Consider the following 22,555-nt stretch of genomic DNA (forward strand, 5'->3'; position numbering starts at 1 on the left):
ACAAGTTTCCAAACGCTTTAATTTGTCTTTTAACCCCCTTCCTCCTCTGTTGCGTACTTTCGCACTAGATCATTATTGTTTGGAATTAAAAACAAAGTATAAATTATTTAAAGCCAAAAAATCCTTTTTTTCTTTTTTTTTTAAATAGAAAAATTTAACATATTCGTCTACGTAATCATAAGCTTATGAGAGCATATATCTTCTTGCAAAAAGAAAAAAATATTTGTTTTTAAAAAGTTCTCCCTTGTTAATATAATACCCGGTAAATATGCAACTTTATCGGTTTCTTTTAAAACAGCCTCTTATCTTTCAGGTGTCCTCTGATAAAATTAGATTGTTTTAGAGTGCAAAAACTACTGAATTTTATTTCTAACCGCTCCCCCTTTTTTCACTTTCGCTCTGAAACTCTTGAGCTCTTAGTCCCCCCGATTTGCCTTTTTCAAGAACAGGGGCCCCAAATCACTTTAGCGCGCCCCTTAAGTAGAAAGAGTGGTATCGGAGGGACAGAGTATAGGGGAAGTTCCTGGGAGCTGGCTCTGAAACCTTGAAAAATGGTCTTCAGATTTTATTTTCTTGATTTTTCTGGGGTACATTGTACCAAGCAGAAAGGGTATTCAACCCTACCCCTTTTTGAAGAAGCACTTTTAAAACGCAAAAGGACTTTGGTTATTTTTCTTCTCTTTTTGTAGCTCAGCACCGAGTCCACTAAGTCCTTCTCCAAGTCAAAGTCCGGTACAACCTCGCCATGTTGTGTTACCAAGAATGTCTGGTCAGCCTTCACAAATGGGTATGAGGCATCCGTACGGAGTTCAACATGGAAACGGATCTTACAATGGACTAGCAGTACCTTCTTCGTCCAATTCCTTTGATGTTTTAGGTAGGCGAATTGCTTTGCTTTTTTGTGCAGAATTTTTGCATTTATTTTTTATTTTACCTTTCAGCTCTGAAAATAATAGATTAGATACGGTGAAAACCTTAAAAAAGAATACTATATCTTACAAAAACGTTTATTGGGATAATACCCTAGGTGGATTTGTTGTTTGCTTACTCATCTTTCACTAAAGATAGCGCACACCCAAGGTCCACAGCAGGGGATTTCCGTGATTAAAGAAAAACTCGCAGCCAAATTATGGTCCATTTTTTGTTAATATTATTATTTTTATTATTATCATTATTATATTAATCACAGAAGTTGAATGTATCCCTAAAAAATTCAATTAGCTTTTTCGCATTGCGATAAAGGCTTGTTCAACTGTATCGTTAAAAAGCTAAATATACAAAGGGGAAATCGTCTAAGGTCCATAATGGAAATCACTCTATGGACCTTGGATGTGCATTATTTTTAGGGAAAGGTAAAAATAAGTGTACAAATTGTTTCTCGTCCTATTAATAAAATGCTAATACTTATAATAATCTCTCAGCGTACGTAAAATGAAGTGCTAAGTGTCCCTAGTTTCACGTAGCTACGTTTTTTCACAGAAACGAATGTGTTTGCGCTTTTTTCGCGCAATAGTGATATGCACTGTTTTGTGTTATGACGGTTTTGTGATACGTTTTTGTGCAAAAACAAACGGTTTTGTACTTTTTTGTGCGAGTGTTGAGCGCGCTGTTTGTTGTTATTTTTTGTGCAAAAAAGAACGGTTTTTTTGGTGCAAGAGCGATGCGCACGGTTTTGTGCTATAAACGGGCTTGTGCTATTTTTTGTGCAAAAAGGAATAGTTTTGCGCTTTTTATGCGCAAGAGCTGTGCACACTGTTTTATGCTACCAATGGTTTTTTGCTATGGTTTTGCGTAAAAGCCAACGTTTATCTACTTTCTTTTGGGCATAACCCGTTTTTCGTTGCAAGCTCATACGTTGTGATGGTTCAATCGCTGCTTTGAAATGTTTGAACAGACCTGTTGGAAAATACTATATTCAAATATACAAAAGGGAGACTATTAATGTAAAAAAAGGTAAGACCTATCAGCCCAGAAACTTAAAAAAAAGGGAGACCTATCAGCCCAAAAAATTGTCTTCAAATAGCCAACTCTTAGAATTTGGATTTGCTTAACACTAGAACAGTTACACACACTGGGGTTTGGAGGGGAGGGCTCTGAACCCTTAAATTACAGTTTTATTAGAGATACTGCACATGGTTTTATGTTGTCTGGTAATTTCTCTTTTTATTCTTTTCTTTCTCCTCTTTTGTCTCCCCTCCGTTCCCTCTTTTTCTTCCCTTATTATTCGTTTTTCTCTTCTCTTCTTTCTCCTCTTTTTTCTCTCTTAAGATTCTATTCTCTTTCTATTCTCTTTTCGCTTATTCTTAGCAGTTTTGTCCTTAGTTGTTATTTGAACGCATTAGCAGCAGAGATAATATCCGCAATTCCATACTTGAACTACTTGAGAAAGAGTTTTGACCTTTCCATATAATAACAACATAATCGTTAAGATAATTAATTTTCCATCTTTATTGCTAGCTCCACCACCAATGTATGGAATAATAAGGGATAAAAGAGACAGCGTGTTTTGGAAAAAAAAATGAAATTTAAAATTATCTTCGTATTGAAATGAGCTAATGAAAAGCGTATTAGATCAATCGATTAAGTGTTGATTGGGTGGACATATATGATTAGTATATGGGTTTTAGGCTGGATACCAAGGGCTCTGACTGGCAGAATTGATCTTCTTGACTGGGCTCCAGATTTTGTAAATCTTGTATTTTGATAGCGGATATTTTAACTTAAAAAGATTATTAAGTAAAATTGTATACAGTAGACTTTGTAGGGCGAGTAGTTCTAATTGAATAGTACCGAAGTATCTTATAAAACTTACTCAATTTAAGTTGTAATATTCATACTCAAGAATTATAACTTTTCTAATAACTCAAGACTAATATAATTTCTAATAACTATTACTATTCTAATAACTATTGTGATAATTCTTATTACTATTCTTAATTTTCTAATAACTATTCTAATAAAACATGCTCAAAAGAGTATGAACTACTCAAAATTTTCTTTTTTGCCATAAACTCAGTCTGTTTCAAACTTTATGTTTGGGCTGCTCAAAACCTACTGGTTCCCTCATTCGGAAACCAATATTTCTGAATCTGCTTTCCTATTTTGATATTCAAGAGCTGTACTTTCCCTCTACTTTCCTTGATCAAATCCCCAAAATCTGGAATTTTGGGATCAAAGAGATTTTGGTGCCAAAACCAGTCCCTAATCTGGTATATCAGGACTGGTTTCCTTATTAGAAGTGATTTTTTGTAAATATCAGGTCTTTTTAAAGCCTCTCCATTAAACTTCCAGAAAAATATATATCGTGCTAATTCTATGTTTTTGTTTCAGACGAAAATTCAGGCGAACTTTCGGACGAAAAGTTTGATCCTGGACATAACTCTCTTGCTGCTTCACAGTCTGGTGTTTCTAGGCAGCAACTTATTAACAGTCCCTGTCCAATTTGTGGGGACAAAATCTCGGGTTAGTTTTACATTCTTCTTATTCTCCTAATTGGAAATCTAGTCATTGCCTCTTTTTATCCTTTCTTCATCCTCTTCTCGCTCTTTTTCTCTAGTTATTGCCCCCTTTTCTTTTTCTTCTTTTTTAATACGCCACTTTTTCCCTTCTAATACTCAGAATGGAGGCTAGTTATTAGTCACTTCTTCTTCTTATGTGCCGTCTACTGTTCAATTTGTCTAATATCCGGGAATGAACAGTCTCTGACGAAATCTCTGGTTAGTTTACTATCCATCTCATTCTACTTGTGCATAATCTAAGCATTGCTTTTTTCTTTTCCTTCCTCTTCTTCTCCCTCTTTTTTCTCTAGTCATTACCCCTTTTTCTTCTTCTTTTTTAATACGCCACTTTTTCCCTTTTAATACGCAGAATGGAGGCTAGTTATTAGTCACTTCTTCTTCTTATGTGCCGCTTACTGTTCAATTTGTCCAATATCCGGGAATGAACAGTCTCTGACGAAATCTCTGGTTAGTTTCTTCTTTTAATATGCAGCTTTTTCCCTTCTAATACGCAGAATAGAGATTAGTTATGAGTCACTTCTTCTTCTTCTTCTGATATGCAGCTCCTTTTCGAATTTGTCCTATGTACGACAAAGAACAGTCCCTGTGACATCTTATTCTCCTTGTTCATAATCTAGTCATTGCCTCTTTCTTTTCCCTTTTCCTTCTCCTTCCTCTTTTCTTTCCTCTTAATATGCAGCTTTTCCCTGGTAATACGCAGAATAGAGATTAGTTATGAGTCATTTCTTCTTCTTCCTCTAATAAGCAGCTCCTTGTCCAATTTGTCCAATGACCAGCAATGAAGAGTCTCGGTGACAAAATATAGGGTTAGTTTATAATTATTCATATTTTCCTAATTGATAATATAATCATTGCCTCTTTTTCACTTGCTCTTTACACTTTAGAAATATAGTTAATTTTAAGGACAGAACCGGCCAATGCATAAGATATACTACAAGATTAATAAATAATAACGAAATAGGGTAATAATGTCTAAATAATGAGGGACTGATATTCTTGGTCCGTCCTCAGCGCTGAAAAATTGTAAAAAAAGTACAACAAATCAAGCTAAAAAAATAGAAAAATGAAAAAATTAATACTGGAATTCCCCCCCCCCCCCCCAGAAAAAAAGAAACTATAAGGTCGGGACTATTCACAAATAAGCCATTTTCTAAGCCTATGTGATTTTAAAGGGTAATTCAGATCTGTATAGCCTCAATTTTCCCTGTTTTTAGTCGTAATTTTTCTGTTTTCTTTCCTTTTTTTGTATCAATTTGTTTCGCCATTGTCACTTTTATCTGGCTATTCTTTTTTTTTTATAAAATTTAAATTTTCCTTTATAAGTATTTAGTACTAAATAAGGGTCGCATCTCGGATGTGGTGATGGCTCTCTGGAACATATTGTGATAGAAATTGTATGTACAGTACTACTTATGTACAGTACTTAAAAAAAAAAACAAGCTGCTGGCAATATGTTCCATTGTCAAATTAAATCAATTAATTCATATATCTGTTCTGTTTTTTTTTTCGTTTCGAGTGTCAAAATTTTTGACTAGCTCATTATCGTAAACTCATTCCCTGAAATAAGGGACATTTTTGCCCCACAAAATAACCAACACTAATGCCATTTGAGACAAAATAGGTACTTTAAGTATAATCTCGTGAGCCCCAGCGTCGGCTGACTGTCTCAAAAGTAAAGGGTCCGTTTTGCGAAATCTCCCAGGGGACTGCTTATCATTGAAGCCTATTGAGAATTAGTGACTTTATTATGAAATTTTATTGAAAAGAAATTTAATAAAAAATAAATTTAATTTATTTTTGATTAATTAAAAATAAAGAAATTTAATTGAAAAGGAATTGTGCGGCAAAGTTTTCAATCAAAGGGGGTTGTACCACAGACAATTTGAAGGACTATCAATTTGATCAAATGATATTTCTTTTGAGATGATTTCTGGCGTTTTCCTAGCAGGTATACTAAAAAGTTTTTAGGGAAAGTCCTTTCCTGAATTTTAAAAAGCAAATTCTGCTCCGTTTGATCGAAACAACAAAATTTACTAATGGTATAAGTTTCTCTAAAACTAAATTTATCTATCTTCAGCACAAAACAAGAGAAGTTACAAGGTTTTTACAAGATTTCAGGGAATGTAGATGTCGACTTTTAGTTTTCTGTCGTTTATTCGGATCGCTTATCCATGCTCTACAAGTTGTGGCAAAACCGACCAATCAATTCTAAATAGTTTGGCCACACAAACTAAAAAATTTTATACGTTACGATATAGTCTGATTATTTATTGGATCGAACCCCCTTTCCAAAGTTTAGCTTCTTGATACCCTTGTAGGTGGTTTAGAAAATCACTAAACCAACCAACAAATCACTAGAATCTAGTGATATATATTTTCCCTGGGTGGCAACCCTGGTTAAATTCAACAAATTCTTTGAATTGAGGTAAGAATACTGTATTAATTTTGCTTATAGGACATATATGAGTACTGTAAAGGCCTGGTATAGGGTAGAAACCAGACAGAAAAGTTACTAAATTTATCTATCTTCAGCACAAAACAAGAGAAGTTACAAGGTTTTTACAAGATTTCAGGGAATGTAGATGTCGACTTTTAGTTTTCTGTCGTTTATTCGGCCCACTTATCCAAGCTATACATACTATGGCAACACCGCCCAATTAATTTTAAATAGCTCGACCATACAAATTAGACAAGTTTATAATGGACGAGATAGGCTGATTCTTTATGGTATCGAATCCCCCTAAAACCACTATTCATACGGCATTGCTATCTATCGATTAAGCAAATTCTTATGTGGTAATCGAAAACGTTAGGTTGCAATTCTGCCACTGCCTCTGTATATATAAACTTTTCAAAAGATACGTGTGTTATATCAACTTTTGTCAAAAGATACGTGCGTTACACCATCCTGTATAATAAGATGTAGTTTGTGTCAGAAATTGGATTCTATTTTAGTATTAACTATTGTTGCTCACAAAAGGCACATGGATATAAAAATCCTTTTGAATAGAAGGTCGATGCATGTGTATCGTTTCAAAACTTATGACTAAATTTATTATGAATTTTTTTTTAAATAAGTTTATTTATTTATGAAAATCTATAAATAAAAATTCTTTATAAAGATGTTTTATTATTACTAAATTTATTATGACTATTTTTTTTTTACCTGCATGAAACTAAAGATCTCTAGGACAATATTCTGTCGGCAAAAGGACGTGTTTCTGGAGAATTTGTGAGATACGCCCTTTTTGGGTAGGAAAATATATACTCTACTTAACAAAAGGGATTTTGTAGTTATTTTGTTCTTCTTTCTGATAATTATTTTTATAGGCTTCCATTATGGTATATTTTCTTGTGAATCGTGCAAGGGATTTTTCAAGCGGACTGTACAGAACAAAAAGAATTATGTTTGTCTGCGAGGTGCTTCTTGTCCAGTCACTGTTGCGACTAGGAAAAAGTGTCCTGCTTGTCGATTTGAAAAATGCCTTACAACTGGAATGAAATTAGAAGGTAAGTTTTTTCTTTTCTTTTTAGCTGAATTGATCCTTGTTTTAGGGTTCTAAATTTGAACCACAGGCTTAGTAAATAATTGTCATTCCTTTGGTAGAATTTTATGCCTTTTCATAACCCCTAGAGTCGATAATAAATCGACATTGCTTAGTATCGATACTGTAATTAAAATTTTTTGCTCCAAGAAACATTAAAACTATCAAGGATAGTGGAGATGAAATACGATTGTTTTAATTGGTTAGGTGAAAAAATTGAGATTGTTTCAATTGATTAGGGGAAAATTGAAAAATTGAGATTGTTTGAATTGGTTAAGTGGTAAAATTGGTTAGGTGAAAAATTGAAAAATTTAGTTGAAAAAAAACAACTATTTTTGAAGTTATGCAATTTTTTTGAAGTAGTGGGTGCCAAATTAAAAAAAGAAAAAAGAAACCTGGGTAAAAAAATCCGCAAAAAATAACCTAAGAACAGAATTGGGTGTAGCTTTATTTTGAAGGTTTAGTTGTCTTGGGGAATCAAAAAAATGTAAATTCTTGAATTTTTATGAACGAAAACTATTGTCAAACCTAAATGAATAATTTTCCTGATTTATCTTCTCGGCTCAACATGACAATACTGACGAAAGTCTGATACTGCCTTAAAAGTTTTTGATTTATTTTGGGAATAAAACAAATGAATAATTTTAGAAATTCGTGGTCTCCAGTTATGAATAGGGGCTTGGGTAGATGGGTCTAGAAAAAAAAAAAAAAAAATTATTTGGGTTTTTCTTCGTACTTACAACTTTTCTTTTCTTCGTACTTACAACTTTTCTTTGTACTTATAACTTTTCTTTTCTTCTTACTTAGAACATTTCTTTTCTTCGTGCTTATAACTTTATGTTAATGCTTTCAACTCCCTTTGGTTTTAAAAGTTGATACTGCTTTAAATTTTGTTATGTCTTTTGTGTTTTTGTGTCTTTTTGAATATTGGAATCATTTCTATTATAATTCTATTATTATGTATTAAATGGTTTTATTATTATAATAAGTTTATATATATATATATATATATATATATAAATATTACTAAATGTCTTTTCATACTAAAATCTATTCAAAGATATTTGATTATACAATAAATCCGATTTCTTACAACGATTTCTGCTATGCTACACACTTTTGGTTTTCTATTTTAAGGCTTTTGAATTTTTGTAATCCCTTGTTAAAGCATATACAAATATTTTTGCAATTACCAGTTTTTTGTTCTTTAGGCAATTTAATGTCTTTTTATACTGAATTTATTCAAAAATATTTGATTATTACAGGGAGTCCAATTTCTAACAACGATTTCTACTAAGTTTCAGACCTTTGGGATTCTTTTTTAAGGTTTTAAAATTGTTGTAATCCCTCGTCAAAATATATAAAAATATTTTTGCAATTACCAGTTTTTGTTCTTTAGGCAATTTAATGTCTTTTCATACTGAATATATTCAAAAATATTTGATTATGACAGCGAGTCCAATTTCTTACAACGATTTCTACAAAGCTTTTGGGATTCTTTTTTAAGGTTTTAAAATTGTTGTAATCCCTTGTCAAAATATATAAAAATATTTTTGCAATTAAAAGTTTTTGTTCTTTAGGCAATTTAATGTCTTTTCACACTGAATGTATTCAAAAATATTTGATTATTACAGCGAGTCCAATTTCTAACAATGATTTCTACCAAGCTTCAGACCTTTGGGATTCTTTTTTAAGGTTTTAAAATTGCTGTAATCCCTTGTCAAAATATATGAAAATATTTTTGCAATTACCAGTTTTTTGTTCTTTAGGCAATTTAATGTCTTTTTATACTGAATTTATTCAAAAATATTTGATTATTACAGGGAGTCCAATTTCTAACAACGATTTCTACTAAGCTTCAGACCTTTGGGATTCTTTTTTAAGGTTTTAAAATTGTTGTAATCCCTCGTCAAAATATATAAAAATATTTTTGCAATTGCCAGTTTGCATGGAGAACTTGTGGTTCTCCATGCAATTACTTAGTCTAAGAAAAAGCCTTGAAAGCAAAACATGATTAAACAATACGTAATTGGCGCTTCAATAGCATGTGTCGGAATATCAATTTTGTGGGACGTCAGAAAATATAGAAATACTTCAAGAGAAGATATGAGCTCTCCTTCTAATCCTTCCAATCTGGTTAGAAGTTTTCTAATCCTTCAATCCTTCAAATCCTCAAAACTTCTAATCCTTCTAATCCGATGATGTCTGTCGATCCCATTGCTGATCTACGAGTGTCTACTGTTGTCTCTGAGACCCTTCCAGTCCCTGAAACATCTGTTGCTGCACATTAGCTTTTTTTCTCTTGGCCTTTGACAAATACACTGCAAGTCCAACTATAATAAGAATAAGAATTATTCCGAGAATAATCCCAACGATGATTCCTATATCTGAATTGGATATCATGATCATGATAAAATTCAAAACTTCTAATCCTTATAATCAGATGATGCCTGTCGATCCCATTGCTGATCTACGAGTGTCTACTGTTGTCTCTGAGACCCTTCCAGTCCCTGAAACATCTGTTGCTGCACATTAGCTTTTTTTCTCTTGGTCCTTTGACAAATACACCGCAAGTCCAACTATAATAAGAATAAGATTATTCCGAGAATAATCCCAACGATGATTCCTATATCTGAATTGGATATCATGATCATGATAAAATTCAAAACTTCTAATCCTTATAATCAGATGATGCCTGTCGATCCCATTGCTGATCTACGAGTGTCTACTGTTGTCTCTGAGACCCTTCCAGTCCCTGAAACATCTGTTACTGCACCAGAGGTATCATTTCTACAGGATAAAGCTGCAAATCCTCTTTCAAAACAGCCGGCTGTTAACCCTGACTCATTAATAGGGTGGGAGCACTACAAAAGGAAGTGCAAGCTTGTTTTTCCTTGCTGTGACAAAATCTTTAGCTGCCGGTTTTGTCACGATGCCACTGAGTCATTTATTGACAAGAAATAGTGTGACCAAAGTTCAGTGTTCAAATTGTCTGGAAATTCAGCCTGTGCAAAAAGAGTGTTCTAATTGCAAAATCCTTTTTGGCAAGTATTTCTGCGCAGATTGTTGGTTTTTCGATGACAACGAAGAAGATAAGAAACCGTACCACTGCCCAGGGTGTGGCATTTGTAGGATTGGTGGCCAGGAAAGATTCTTTCATTGTTCGAAATGTGACATGTGCCTACCAAAGGAAATTGAAACAAGCACAAATACATTGAGCAAAATTCCCGAGGAAATTGCCCAATCTGTATCAAAGATATACATTCGTCTACTATCCTTACGCATGTACCCTCTTGTGGCCATCTTATTCACGTGACTTGTTTCGATGCTCTAGTCAAAGGTGGCCACTTTGCTTGCCCTGTTTGCCGAAAATCCATGCTGAATATGGATGCCGTTTGGAGAAGTAGGGATGAAGAGATTGCATCAACCCCAATGCCCCCTGAATATGACAATTATTTTATTGGGATTCTTTGCAGGGATTGCCATCAAGAATCTTCTGTTCGTTACCATCCAGTTGGAGCCAAGTATTACTCTTGCGGGAGCTACAATACATGTAGCTCCTCTAATCCTCTACTTTATACAGAGCCTCCAGAAGTAACCACTCAACGAAGGAGAGCCAATCAGTAAAGCCACTCAACGAAGGAGAGCCAATCAGTAGTGAAATACCTGTTGCTGCTCATGTGTATCAATTCCAACATCGCAAAGTGCTAAAGTTGAATCAGATATACGAGAAGAGAATAAACCAAATTTCCGTGCCTGAATCTCCACTCCCTGACATTCAACAGGAGGAAAAGTCATCTGTAAAGTTAATGTATTTCTATAAAGAAGTATGTTTGTATGTTTACTTTGTTTTTTGTATGTTTGCTGGGTCACCAATAAAATTTTGTTACCTGGAATTTTAAAGTTTTTCTTTAACCATATTCTACGTTAACCAAAAAAGCCTTTGGCAGATCAACCGGAAAGTTATTTTTGAGATTCACTTGAGAACCTTCTTGTACAATGTTGATTAAGGAAGATGTTTCTCTTTTATTCTCTCCCTTTCTATATCCGCCCTCTGCTTCCCTTTGTTCTCCCTCCTCTATCTCTTTATTTTCTCTGTCTCTCTTATCCAATTCTTTTTCTTATTTAGCTAACTCTTTTTGGGTATATTCTGCTTATTTTTCTACCACGGTATCTCCTAGCCGCCATGCCCGGAACCGTGGTTAGGTTTACCAAAGTTGAAAAGAATAATAAAATAAATGACATACTAATGTCATTAATGTCACGCCCAAATACTGTCTCTCGCTTTTTACACTTCTATGCTAATTGCCAAAAGAAGTTTCTTAGCAGAGGGAAGGAGGAGTTTTCTCAGAGGGAGGGTCAGCAGGGCAATATATGCTCCTTCACAGTTAGATATTCTTAATCAAAATTACTCAACTGAATCTTCCTTTTAAAACAACTTAGCAAATAGCTTTCTGTGATTATCCCAGAATTGGGTACATATGAGGTACATCATTTACGACAACTTTTCTTTTTACGACAACCCTGTTCTGTTTCAGCCATTCGGGAAGATAGAACACGAGGTGGCCGAAGCACATATCAGTGTCATTATAACGTAACTCCTAGCGTACAATCTGTGTCCGGATCTAGTGTTCAGTGGACAGACTCACTTCAGACTATGGGCTACTTGTCTGGTTTATTGCCAGAAGATCCTGCCTGGAAGCAAACGGAAATTAAAGCGACAATTCCACCATTATTGCTGGTATCTTTTTTTCTTTTTTCTGAATGTAAAGCAAGCATAGGTAAACATTTTTTATTTCGACGGAACGACAAAATTACCGGTCAAAAAACCGTTAAAGTTCCAAAATTTAGGGAGAGGGGGCAATTTGATTTTTTAACGATTTTTTTCAGTTGATTTTCAGTGAAAATACCAAAAAAATGTGTTTTTAAAAATTGACGTGCCTGCCCTACTCTGAATAGAAAAAAACATCAGTTTTACACTAAAAAGAGCTCAAGCTGGCAGCTAGCATGAGTCAATTTCAAATTGAAGTTAGACTAAAAGCTAAAAATACTTAATTTTTGTGATGGTTCGTGAGCCCCATCGCTAAATTATTTTCTGTGAATAATAAATAGCAAAAGTAATAGATGCAAAAAATGAGCGTTTTCTCATGGGTCTGGAAGTGCTACCATCTACTTTTACAAGCCGCTTATCAGTTTTTACAAAGTCCCTGCAAAACCATTAAAGGCTCAATCACAATGAGGTTTTACTAATACCGGTATTAAGCTATCGCTAATTTTTAGCCAATCAGATTTTTCAAAGAGTTTTTTAGCAAATGAGAAAATTCTATGAAAAATCTAATTGGCTAAAAATTAGCGCTAGCTAAATGTTGATCTTGTTAAAATATCATTGTGAATAGGCTCAAATGAAGCCTAATAACATATACGTATTCAGTATGTTGATATACTTATAGATAATTTTGCACCCACATGGGTGCAAAATTGCACCCAGTATAAAAGGTTAATGCAAAATTGCTTTCTTTTAATACATACGCTTTGAAAGTTCTCCCAGTTAAAGCTTGATTGCCTGAATTTGATTTGTAACTAAACTAAATCTGCTACACTTGAAGATCATACCTGGAAAAATGTAAAAAGTAAAGTCAATAAAAAACTATTATTTTTAAATATTTTTCTAAACTATTATTTTAATTTTATTTACGTAAATACTTTTCCTTCGTACAAAACGAAGCACTAAACCACTTGAGGCCAACAAAGCTCTGCCATCTCTTTCACCCGAATCTATTCAAAGCTTCACCTTTTATCCCCCTCCCACGGAGTTTCTATTTCCTTTTATACTTTCTTTTAACTTCTCCTTCCTCCCCCTTTCAGGGACTACCTATCTTTCGTTTTGTGCTGATGGGTCGCCAGAAAGTACGATATTTGGTAATGTGTTTTCTTCAGGCCTAGCCATCTTTATAATGAACAAATTTATGGAACAGAATATATGGCCAGGCCTAGCCATCTTAATGTCTCTTCCACTGTAGTCCTAGTAATTAAAATCAAACCAATTTTTTCGCGCACCTTATTTTTGATATACAGTCAGTCAAATCAGTACCTGAAACTTTGACAATTTCTCTGGAAAGCTTATAACAAATTATTCCTCAGCCTTTCAAAGTACCCATCTTTCAAAGTCATTTTTAGCCACTATGCTGATGTGCTGATGGGTCGCCAGAAAGTACGATATTTGATAATATGTTTTCTTCAGGCCTAGCCATCTTTATAATGAACAAATTTATGGAACAGAATAGATGGCCAGGCCTAGCCATCTTAATGTCTCTTCCACTGTAGTCCTAGAAAGTAAAATCAAACCAATTTTTTCGCGCACCTTATTGCTTGATATACAGTCAGTCAAATCAGTACCTGAAACTTTGACAATTTCTCTGGAAAGCTTATAACAAATTATTCCTCAGCCTTTCAAAGTACCCATCTTTCAAAGTCATTTTTAGCCACTATGCTGATGTGCTGATGGGTCGCCAGAAAGTACGATATTTGATAATGTGTTTTCTTCAGGCCTAGCCATCTTTATAATGAACAAATTTATGGAACAAAATTGATGGCCAGGCCTAGCCATCTTAATGTCTCTTCCACTGTAGTCCTAGAAAGTAAAATCAAACCAATTTTTTCGCGCACCTTATTGTTTGATATACAGTCAGTCAAATGAGTACCTGAAACTTTGACAATTTCTCTGGAAAACGTATAACAAATTATTCCTCAGCCTTTCAATGTACCCATCTTTCAAAGTCATTTTTAGCCACTATGCTGATGTGCCTATGGGTCGCCAGAAAGTACGATATTTGGTAATGTGTTTTCTTCAGGCCTAACCATCTTTATAATGAACAAATTTATGGAACAGAATAGATGGCCAGGCCTAGCCATCTTAATGTCTCTTCCACTGTAGTCCTAGAAAGTAAAATCAAACCAATTTTTTCGCGCACCTTATTGTTTGATATACAGTCAGTCAAATGAGTACCTGAAACTTTGACAATTTCTCTGGAAAACGTATAACAAATTATTCCTCAGCCTTTCCAAGTACCCATCTTTCAAAGTCATTTTTAGCCACTATGCTGATGTGCTGATGGGTCGCCAGAAAGTACGATATTTGGTAATGTGTTTTCTTCAGGCCTAGCCATCTTTATAATGAACAAATTTATGGAACAAAATTGATGGCCAGGCCTAGCCATCTTAATGTCTCTTCCACTGTAGTCCTAGAAAGTAAAATCAAACCAATTTTTTCGCGCACCTTATTGTTTGATATACAGTCAGTCAAATCAGTACCTGAAACTTTGACAATTTCTCTGGAAAACGTATAAAAAATTATTCCTCAGCCTTTCAAAGTACCCATCTTTCAAAGTCATTTTTAGCCACTATGCTGATATGCTGATGGGTCGCCAGAAAGTACGATATTTGGTAATGTGTCTTCTTCAGGCCTAGCCATCTTTATAATGAACAAATTTATGGAACAAAATTGATGGCCAGGCCTAGCCATCTTAATGTCTCTTCCACTGTAGTCCTAGAAAGTAAAATCAAACCAATTTTTTCGCGCACCTTATTGTTTGATATACAGTCAGTCAAATCAGTACCTGAAACTTTGACAATTTCTCTGGAAAACGTATAACAAATTTTTCCTCAGCCTTTCAATGTACCCATCTGTCAAAGTCATTTTTAGCCACTATGCTGATGTGCTGATGGGTCGCCAGAAAGTACGATATTTGGTAATGTGTTTTCTTCAGGCCTAGCCATCTTTATAATGAACAAATTTATGGAACAAAATTGATGGCCAGGCCTAGCCATCTTAATGTCTCTTCCACTGTAGTCCTAGAAAGTAAAATCAAACCAATTTTTTCGCGCACCTTATTGTTTGATATACAGTCAGTCAAATGAGTACCTGAAACTTTGACAATTTCTCTGGAAAACGTATAACAAATTATTCCTCAGCCTTTCAAAGTACCCATCTTTCAAAGTCATTTTTAGCCACTATGCTGATGTGCCTATGGGTCGCCAGAAAGTACGATATTTGGTAATGTGTTTTCTTCAGGCCTATCCATCTTTATAATGAACAAATTTATGGAACAGAATAGATGGCCAGGCCTAGCCATCTTAATGTCTCTTCCACTGTAGTCCTAGAAAGTAAAATCAAACCAATTTTTTCGCGCACCTTATTGTTTGATATACAGTCAGTCAAATGAGTACCTGAAACTTTGACAATTTCTCTGGAAAACGTATAACAAATTATTCCTCAGCCTTTCCAAGTACCCATCTTTCAAAGTCATTTTTAGCCACTATGCTGATGTGCCTATGGGTCGCCAGAAAGTACGATATTTGGTAATGTGTTTGCTTCAGGCCTAGCCATCTTTATAATGAACAAATTTATGGAACAGAATAGATGGCCAGGCCTAGCCATCTTAATGTCTCTTCCACTGTAGTCCTAGAAAGTAAAATCAAACCAATTTTTTCGCGCACCTTATTGTTTGATATACAGTCAGTCAAATGAGTACCTGAAACTTTGACAATTTCTCTGGAAAACGTATAACAAATTATTCCTCAGCCTTTCAAAGTACCCATCTTTCAAAGTCATTTTTACCCACTATGCTGATGTGCTGATGGGTCGCCAGAAAGTACGATATTTGGTAATGTGTTTTCTTCAGGCCTAGCCATCTTTATAATGAACAAATTTATGGAACAGAATAGATGGCCAGGCCTAGCCATCTTAATGTCTCTTCCACTGTAGTCCTAGAAAGTAAAATCACACCAATTTTTTCGCGCACCTTATTGTTTGATATACAGTCAGTCAAATCAGTACCTGAAACTTTGACAATTTCTCTGGAAAACGTATAACAAATTATTCCTCAGCTTTTCAAAGTACCCATCTTTCAAAGTCATTTTTAGCCACTATGCTGATGTGCTGATGAGTCGCCAGAAAGTACGATATTTGGTAATGTGTCTTCTTCAGGCCTTGCCATCTTTATAATGAACAAATTTATGGAACAGAATAGATGGCCAGGCTTAGCCATCTTAACGTCTCTTCCACTGTAGTCCTAGAAAGTAAAATCAAACCAATTTTTTCGCCCACCTTATTGTTTGATATACAGTCAGTCAAATCAGTACCTGAAACTTTGACAATTTCTCTGGAAAGCGTATAACAAATTATTCTTCAGCCTTTCAAAGTACCCATCTTTCTGTCATTTTTTACCACTATCATTTTTATGGCTTCCAGTATTTGAATTTTAATTGGTGGACTTATCTTAATGTTCGTTTTTTTTTTCAATTGCGAAAAATAAATTCAATTGCGAAAAATAAAAATAAGTCTTATTGGCCTTTACTATTCTACTTTTCTCTGTGTCTTCTCTGCTTCTCTGATCTAGGTAAGATTGAAACTTGCCTGAATGTAGGTAAATTTTCCCAGTTTCACATATTTTTCTAGCCTTCGCAATATTTTTTTTAGCCTAATCCTATTTCAAAGTCATCTTTGACACTGTCATCACTATGACCTGTCATCAATATCCCGTATTTTTCTAGCCTTCTCAATATTTTTTTAGCCTACCCATGTTTCAAATTCATCTTTGACACTGTCATCACTATGACCTGTCATCACTATCACATATTTTTCTAGCCTTCTCAATATTTTTTTAGCCTACCCATGTTTCAAAGTCATCTTTGACACTGTCATCACTATGACCTGTCATCACCATCACATATTTTTCTAGACTTCTCAATATTTTTTTTAGCCTACCCATGTTTCAAAGTCATCTTTGACACTGTCATCACTATGACCTGTCATCACTATCACATATTTTTCTAGCCTTCTCAATATTTTTTTATCCTACCCATGTTTCAAAGTCATCTTTGACACTGTCATCACTATGACTTGTCATCACCATCACATATTTTTCAAGTATTCTCAATATTTTTTTTTGCCTACCCATTTTTCAAAGTAATATTTGACACTGTCATCACTATGACCTGTCATCACTATCACATATTTTTCTAGACTTCTCAATTTTTTTTTATCCTACCCATGTTTCAAAGTCATCTTTGACACTGTCATCACTATGAATTGTCATAACCATCACATATTTTTCTAGCCTTCTCAATATTTTTTTAGCTTACCCATGTTTCAAAGTCATCTTGACACTGTCATCACTATGACCTGTCATCACTATCACATATTTTTCTAGCCTTCTCAATATTTTATTTAGCCTACCCATGTTTCAAAGTCATCTTTGACACGGTCATCACTGTTACTTGTAGTATTCCAATCGTAATTGGTGGAGTTTTCTTAATGTTCGTTCAATTTTTTTTTCAATTCCCCCCCCCCCCCAAAAAAAAATACTCCCTGCCCCTTTACTATTCTACTTTTTACATCTCCTTTGTGTCTTCTCTACATTTACTGCAAATACGTCCCGGGTATGATCTAAACTTGGCTAGAAAAAGGAAATGTTTTCCCAATTTTGCATGTTTTTCTATAATTTTTCATTTGAGGAAAAAGAAAAAGCAAATTCCCCAAATATAGTTTAATTTATTATAATTTATGTATAATTTAACTTATATTATTTATATATATGATATATTTATTATAATTATTAATATATATTAATTTGATATAATTTAATCAAATATAATTTCCCAAGTATATTTCGGGGATGAATAAATCTGAATCTCAGCTAACAAATACGAAGTGAATGAGGCAAGAAATAAAATCAAAATTCACATTCTGTATTCTTCCTTTTTCTACATACTCTTCTCGACATTTCATATTCTTCTTAATTACTCTTTTGGGGGAGCCGGTGTTTCGTGATTACTGCTTGTTTGTTTTTCTTCCTTTCTTATGTGTTTTAAAGTGCTTTCGTTTTGTTTCTGTCAGAGGTTGTGTGCCAATAAACTTCGGCTACACGTCGTCTATGGTGTTGCGTTGCGTAACATAAATTAAACAGCAAAGTGAAAAAGCTAGCAAATAAATTTCAGTTTTTGAAATTTATTGGTAATGTGTTTTCTTCATTTATTGGTAATGGTAATGTGTTTTTTTCAGGCCTAGCCATCTTTATAATGAACAAATTTATGGAACAGAATAGATGGCCAGGCATAGCCATCTTAATGTCTCTTCCACTGTAGTCCTAGAAAGTAAAATCAAACCAATTTTTTCGCGCACCTTATTGTTTGATATACAATCAGTCAAATCAGTACCTGAAACTTTGACAATTTCTCTGGAAAACGTATAACAAATTATTCCTCAGCCTTTCAAAGTACCCATCTTTCAAAGTCATTTTTAGCCACTATGCTGATGTGCTGATGGGTCGCCAGAAAGTGCGATATTTGGTAATGTGTTTTCTTCAGGCCTAGCCATCTTTATAATGTCAAATTTATGGAACAGAATAGATGGCCAGGCCTAGCCATCTTAATGTCTCTTCCACTGTAGTCCTAGAAAGTAAAATCAAACCAATTTTTTCGCGCACCTTATTGTTTGATATACAATCAGTCAAATCAGTACCTGAAACTTTGACAATTTCTCTGGAAAACGTATAACAAATTATTCCTCAGCCTTTCCAAGTACCCATCTTTCAAAGTCATTTTTACCCACTATGCTGATGTGCTGATGGGTCGCCAGAAAGTATGATATTTGGTAATGTGTCTTCTTCAGGCCTAGCCATCTTTATAATGTCAAATTTATGGAACAGAATAGATGGCCAGGCCTAGCCATCTTAATGTCTCTTCCACTGTAGTCCTAGAAAGTAAAATGAAACCAATTTTTTCGCGCACCTTATTGTTTGATATATAGTCAGTCAAATGAGTACCTGAAACTTTGACAATTTCTCTGGAAAACGTATAACTATTTATTCCTCAGCCTTTCAAAGTACCCATCTTTCAAAGTCATTTTTAGCCACTATGCTGATGCGCTGATGGGTCGCCAGAAAGTACGATATTTGGTAATGTGTCTTCTTCAGGCCTTGCCATCTTTATAATGAACAAATTTATGGAACAGAATAGATGGCCAGGCCTAGCCATCTTAACGTCTCTTCCACTATAGTCCTAGAAAGTAAAATCAAACCAATATTTTCGCGCACCTTATTGTTTGATATACAGTCAGTCAAATCAGTACCTGAAACTTTGACAATTTCTCTGGAAAACGTATAAAAAATTATTCCTCAGCCTTTCAAAGTACCCATCTTTCAAAGTCATTTTTAGCCACTATGCTGATATGCTGATGGGTCGCCAGAAAGTACGATATTTGGTAATGTGTCTTCTTCAGGCCTAGCCATCTTTATAGTGTACAAATTTATGGACCAGAATAGATGGCCAGGCCTAGCCATCTTAACGTCTTTTGCGCTGTAGTCCTAGAAAGTAAAATCAAACCAATTTTTTCGCGCACCTTATTGTTTGATATACAGTCAGTCAAATCAGTACCTAAAACTTTGACAATTTCTCTGGAAAACGTATAACAAATTATTCCTCAGCTTTTCAAAATACCCATCTTTCAAAGTCATTTTTAGCCACTATGCTGATATGCTGATGGGTCGCCAGAAAGTACGATATTGGGTAATGTGTTTTCTTCAGGCCTAGCGATCTTTATAATGAACAAATTTATGGAACAGAATAGATGGCCAGGCCTAGCCATCTTAACGTCTCTTCCGCTGTAGTCCTAGAAAGTAAAATCAAACCAATTTTTTCGCGCACCTTATTGTTTGATATACAGTCAGTCAAATGAGTACCTGAAACTTTGACAATTTCTGTGGAAAACATATAACAAATTATTCCTCAGCCTTTCAAAGTACCCATTTTTCAGATTAATTTTTAGCCACTATGCTGATGTGCTGATGGGTCGCCAGAAAGTACGATATTTGGTAATGTGTTTTCTTCAGGCCTAGCTATCTTTATAATGAACAAATTTATGGAACAGAATAGATGGCCAGGCCTAGCCATCTTAATGTCTCTTCCACTGTAGTACTAGAAAGTAAAATCAAACCAATTTTTTCGCGCACCTTATTGTTTGATATACAGTCAGTCAAATGAGTACCTGAAACTTTGACAATTTCTCTGGACAACGTATAACAAATTATTCCTCAGCCTTTCAAAGTACCCATCTTTCAAAGTCATTTTTAGCCACTATGCTGATGTGCTGATGGGTCGCCAGAAAGTACGATATTTGGTAATGTGTTTTCTTCAGGCCTAGCCATCTTTATAATGAACAAATTTATGGAACAAAATTGATGGCCAGGCCTAGCCATCTTAATGTCTCTTCCACTGTAGTCCTAGAAAGTAAAATCAAACCAATTTTTTCGCGCACCATATTGTTTGATATACAGTCAGTCAAATCAGTACCTGAAACTTTGACAATTTCTCTGGAAAACGTATAACAAATTATTCCTCAGCCTTTCAAAGTACCCATCTTTCAAAGTCATTTTTAGCCACTATGCTGATGTGCCTATGGGTCGCCAGAAAGTACGATATTTGGTAATGTGTTTTCTTCAGGCCTAACCATCTTTATAATGAACAAATTTATGGAACAGAATAGATGGCCAGGCCTAGCCATCTTAATGTCTCTTCCACTGTAGTCCTAGAAAGTAAAATCAAACCAATTTTTTCGCGCACCTTATTGTTTGATATACAGTCAGTCAAATGAGTACCTGAAACTTTGACAATTTCTCTGGAAAACGTATAACAAATTATTCCTCAGCCTTTCCAAGTACCCATCTTTCAAAGTCATTTTTAGCCACTATGCTGATGTGCTGATGGGTCGCCAGAAAGTACGATATTTGTTAATGTGTTTTCTTCAGGCCTAGCCATCTTTATAATGAACAAATTTATGGAACAGAATAGATGGCCAGGCCTAGCCATCTTAATGTCTCTTCCACTGTAGTCCTAGAAAGTAAAATCAAACCAATTTTTTCGCGCACCTTATTGTTTGATATACAGTCAGTCAAATGAGTACCTGAAACTTTGACAATTTCTCCGGAAAACATATAACAAATTATTCCTCAGCCTTTCAAAGTACCCATCTTTCAAAGTCATTTTTACCCACTATGCTGATGTGCTGATGGGTCGCCAGAAAGTACGATATTTGGTAATGTGTTTGCTTCAGGCCTAGCCATCTTTATAATGAACAAATTTATGGAACAGAATAGATGGCCAGGCCTAGCCATCTTAATGTCTCTTCCACTGTAGTCCTAGAAAGTAAAATCAAACCAATTTTTTCGCGCACCTTATTGTTTGATATACAGTCAGTCAAATCAGTACCTGAAACTTTGACAATATCTCTGGAAAACGTATAACAAATTATTCCTCAGCTTTTCAAAGTACCCATCTTTCAAAGTCATTTTTAGCCACTATGCTGATGTGCTGATGAGTCGCCAGAAAGTACGATATTTGGTAATGTGTCTTCTTCAGGCCTTGCCATCTTTATAATGAACAAATTTATGGAACAGAATAGATGGCCAGGCTTAGCCATCTTAACGTCTCTTCCACTGTAGTCCTAGAAAGTAAAATCAAACCAATTTTTTCGCCCACCTTATTGTTTGATATACAGTCAGTCAAATCAGTACCTGAAACTTTGACAATTTCTCTGGAAAGCGTATAACAAATTATTCTTCAGCCTTTCAAAGTACCCATCTTTCTGTCATTTTTTACCACTATCATTTTTATGGCTTCCAGTATTTGAATTTTAATTGGTGGACTTATCTTAATGTTCGTTTTTTTTTTCAATTGCAAAAAATAAATTCAATTGCGAAAAATAAAAATAAGTCTTATTGGCCTTTACTATTCTACTTTTCTCTGTGTCTTCTCTGCTTCTCTGATCTAGGTAAGATTGAAACTTGCCTGAATGTAGGTAAATTTTCCCAGTTTCACATATTTTTCTAGCCTTCGCAATATTTTTTTTAGCCTAATCCTATTTCAAAGTCATCTTTGACACTGTCATCACTATGACCTGTCATCAATATCCCGTATTTTTCTAGCCTTCTCAATATTTTTTTAGCCTACCCATGTTTCAAATTCATCTTTGACACTGTCATCACTATGACCTGTCATCACTATCACATATTTTTCTAGCCTTCTCAATATTTTTTTAGCCTACCCATGTTTCAAAGTCATCTTTGACACTGTCATCACTATGACCTGTCATCACCATCACATATTTTTCTAGCCTTCTCAATATTTTCTTTAGCCTACCCACGTTTCAAAGTCATCTTTGACACTGTCATCACTATGACCTGTCATCACTATCACATATTTTTCTAGCCTTCTCAATATTTTTTTAGCCTACCCATGTTTCAAAGTCATCTTTGACACTGTCATCACTATGACTTGTCATCACCATCACATATTTTTCAAGTAGTCTCAATATTTTTTTTAGCCTACCCATGTTTCAAAGTCATCTTTGACACTGTCATCACTATGACCTGTCATCACTATCACATATTTTTCTAGCCTTCTCAATTTTTTTTTAGCCTACCCATGTTTCAAAGT

General features: G+C 34.6%; 1 protein-coding gene across 1 annotated transcript in view; it reads left to right on the forward strand.

Annotated features, from left to right (window-relative positions):
* Hr39 (Nuclear hormone receptor FTZ-F1 beta) overlaps nucleotides 1-22,555 on the forward strand; it is a 127,502-nt gene that overhangs the window by 71,213 nt on the left and 33,734 nt on the right. Inside the window, exons 6-9 of the mRNA XM_089104604.1 lie at nucleotides 690-877; nucleotides 3,331-3,462; nucleotides 6,849-7,028; nucleotides 11,602-11,804. Coding sequence (XP_088960730.1) covers nucleotides 690-877; nucleotides 3,331-3,462; nucleotides 6,849-7,028; nucleotides 11,602-11,804 — 703 coding nt within the window. The remainder of the gene's footprint in view (nucleotides 1-689; nucleotides 878-3,330; nucleotides 3,463-6,848; nucleotides 7,029-11,601; nucleotides 11,805-22,555) is intronic.

The sequence above is a fragment of the Artemia sp. Qi Xiang Cuo genome, chromosome 18, assembly GCF_049724085.1.
Source record: "Artemia sp. Qi Xiang Cuo chromosome 18, ASM4972408v1, whole genome shotgun sequence".
Taxonomy (NCBI): Eukaryota; Metazoa; Arthropoda; class Branchiopoda; order Anostraca; family Artemiidae; genus Artemia; species Artemia sp. Qi Xiang Cuo.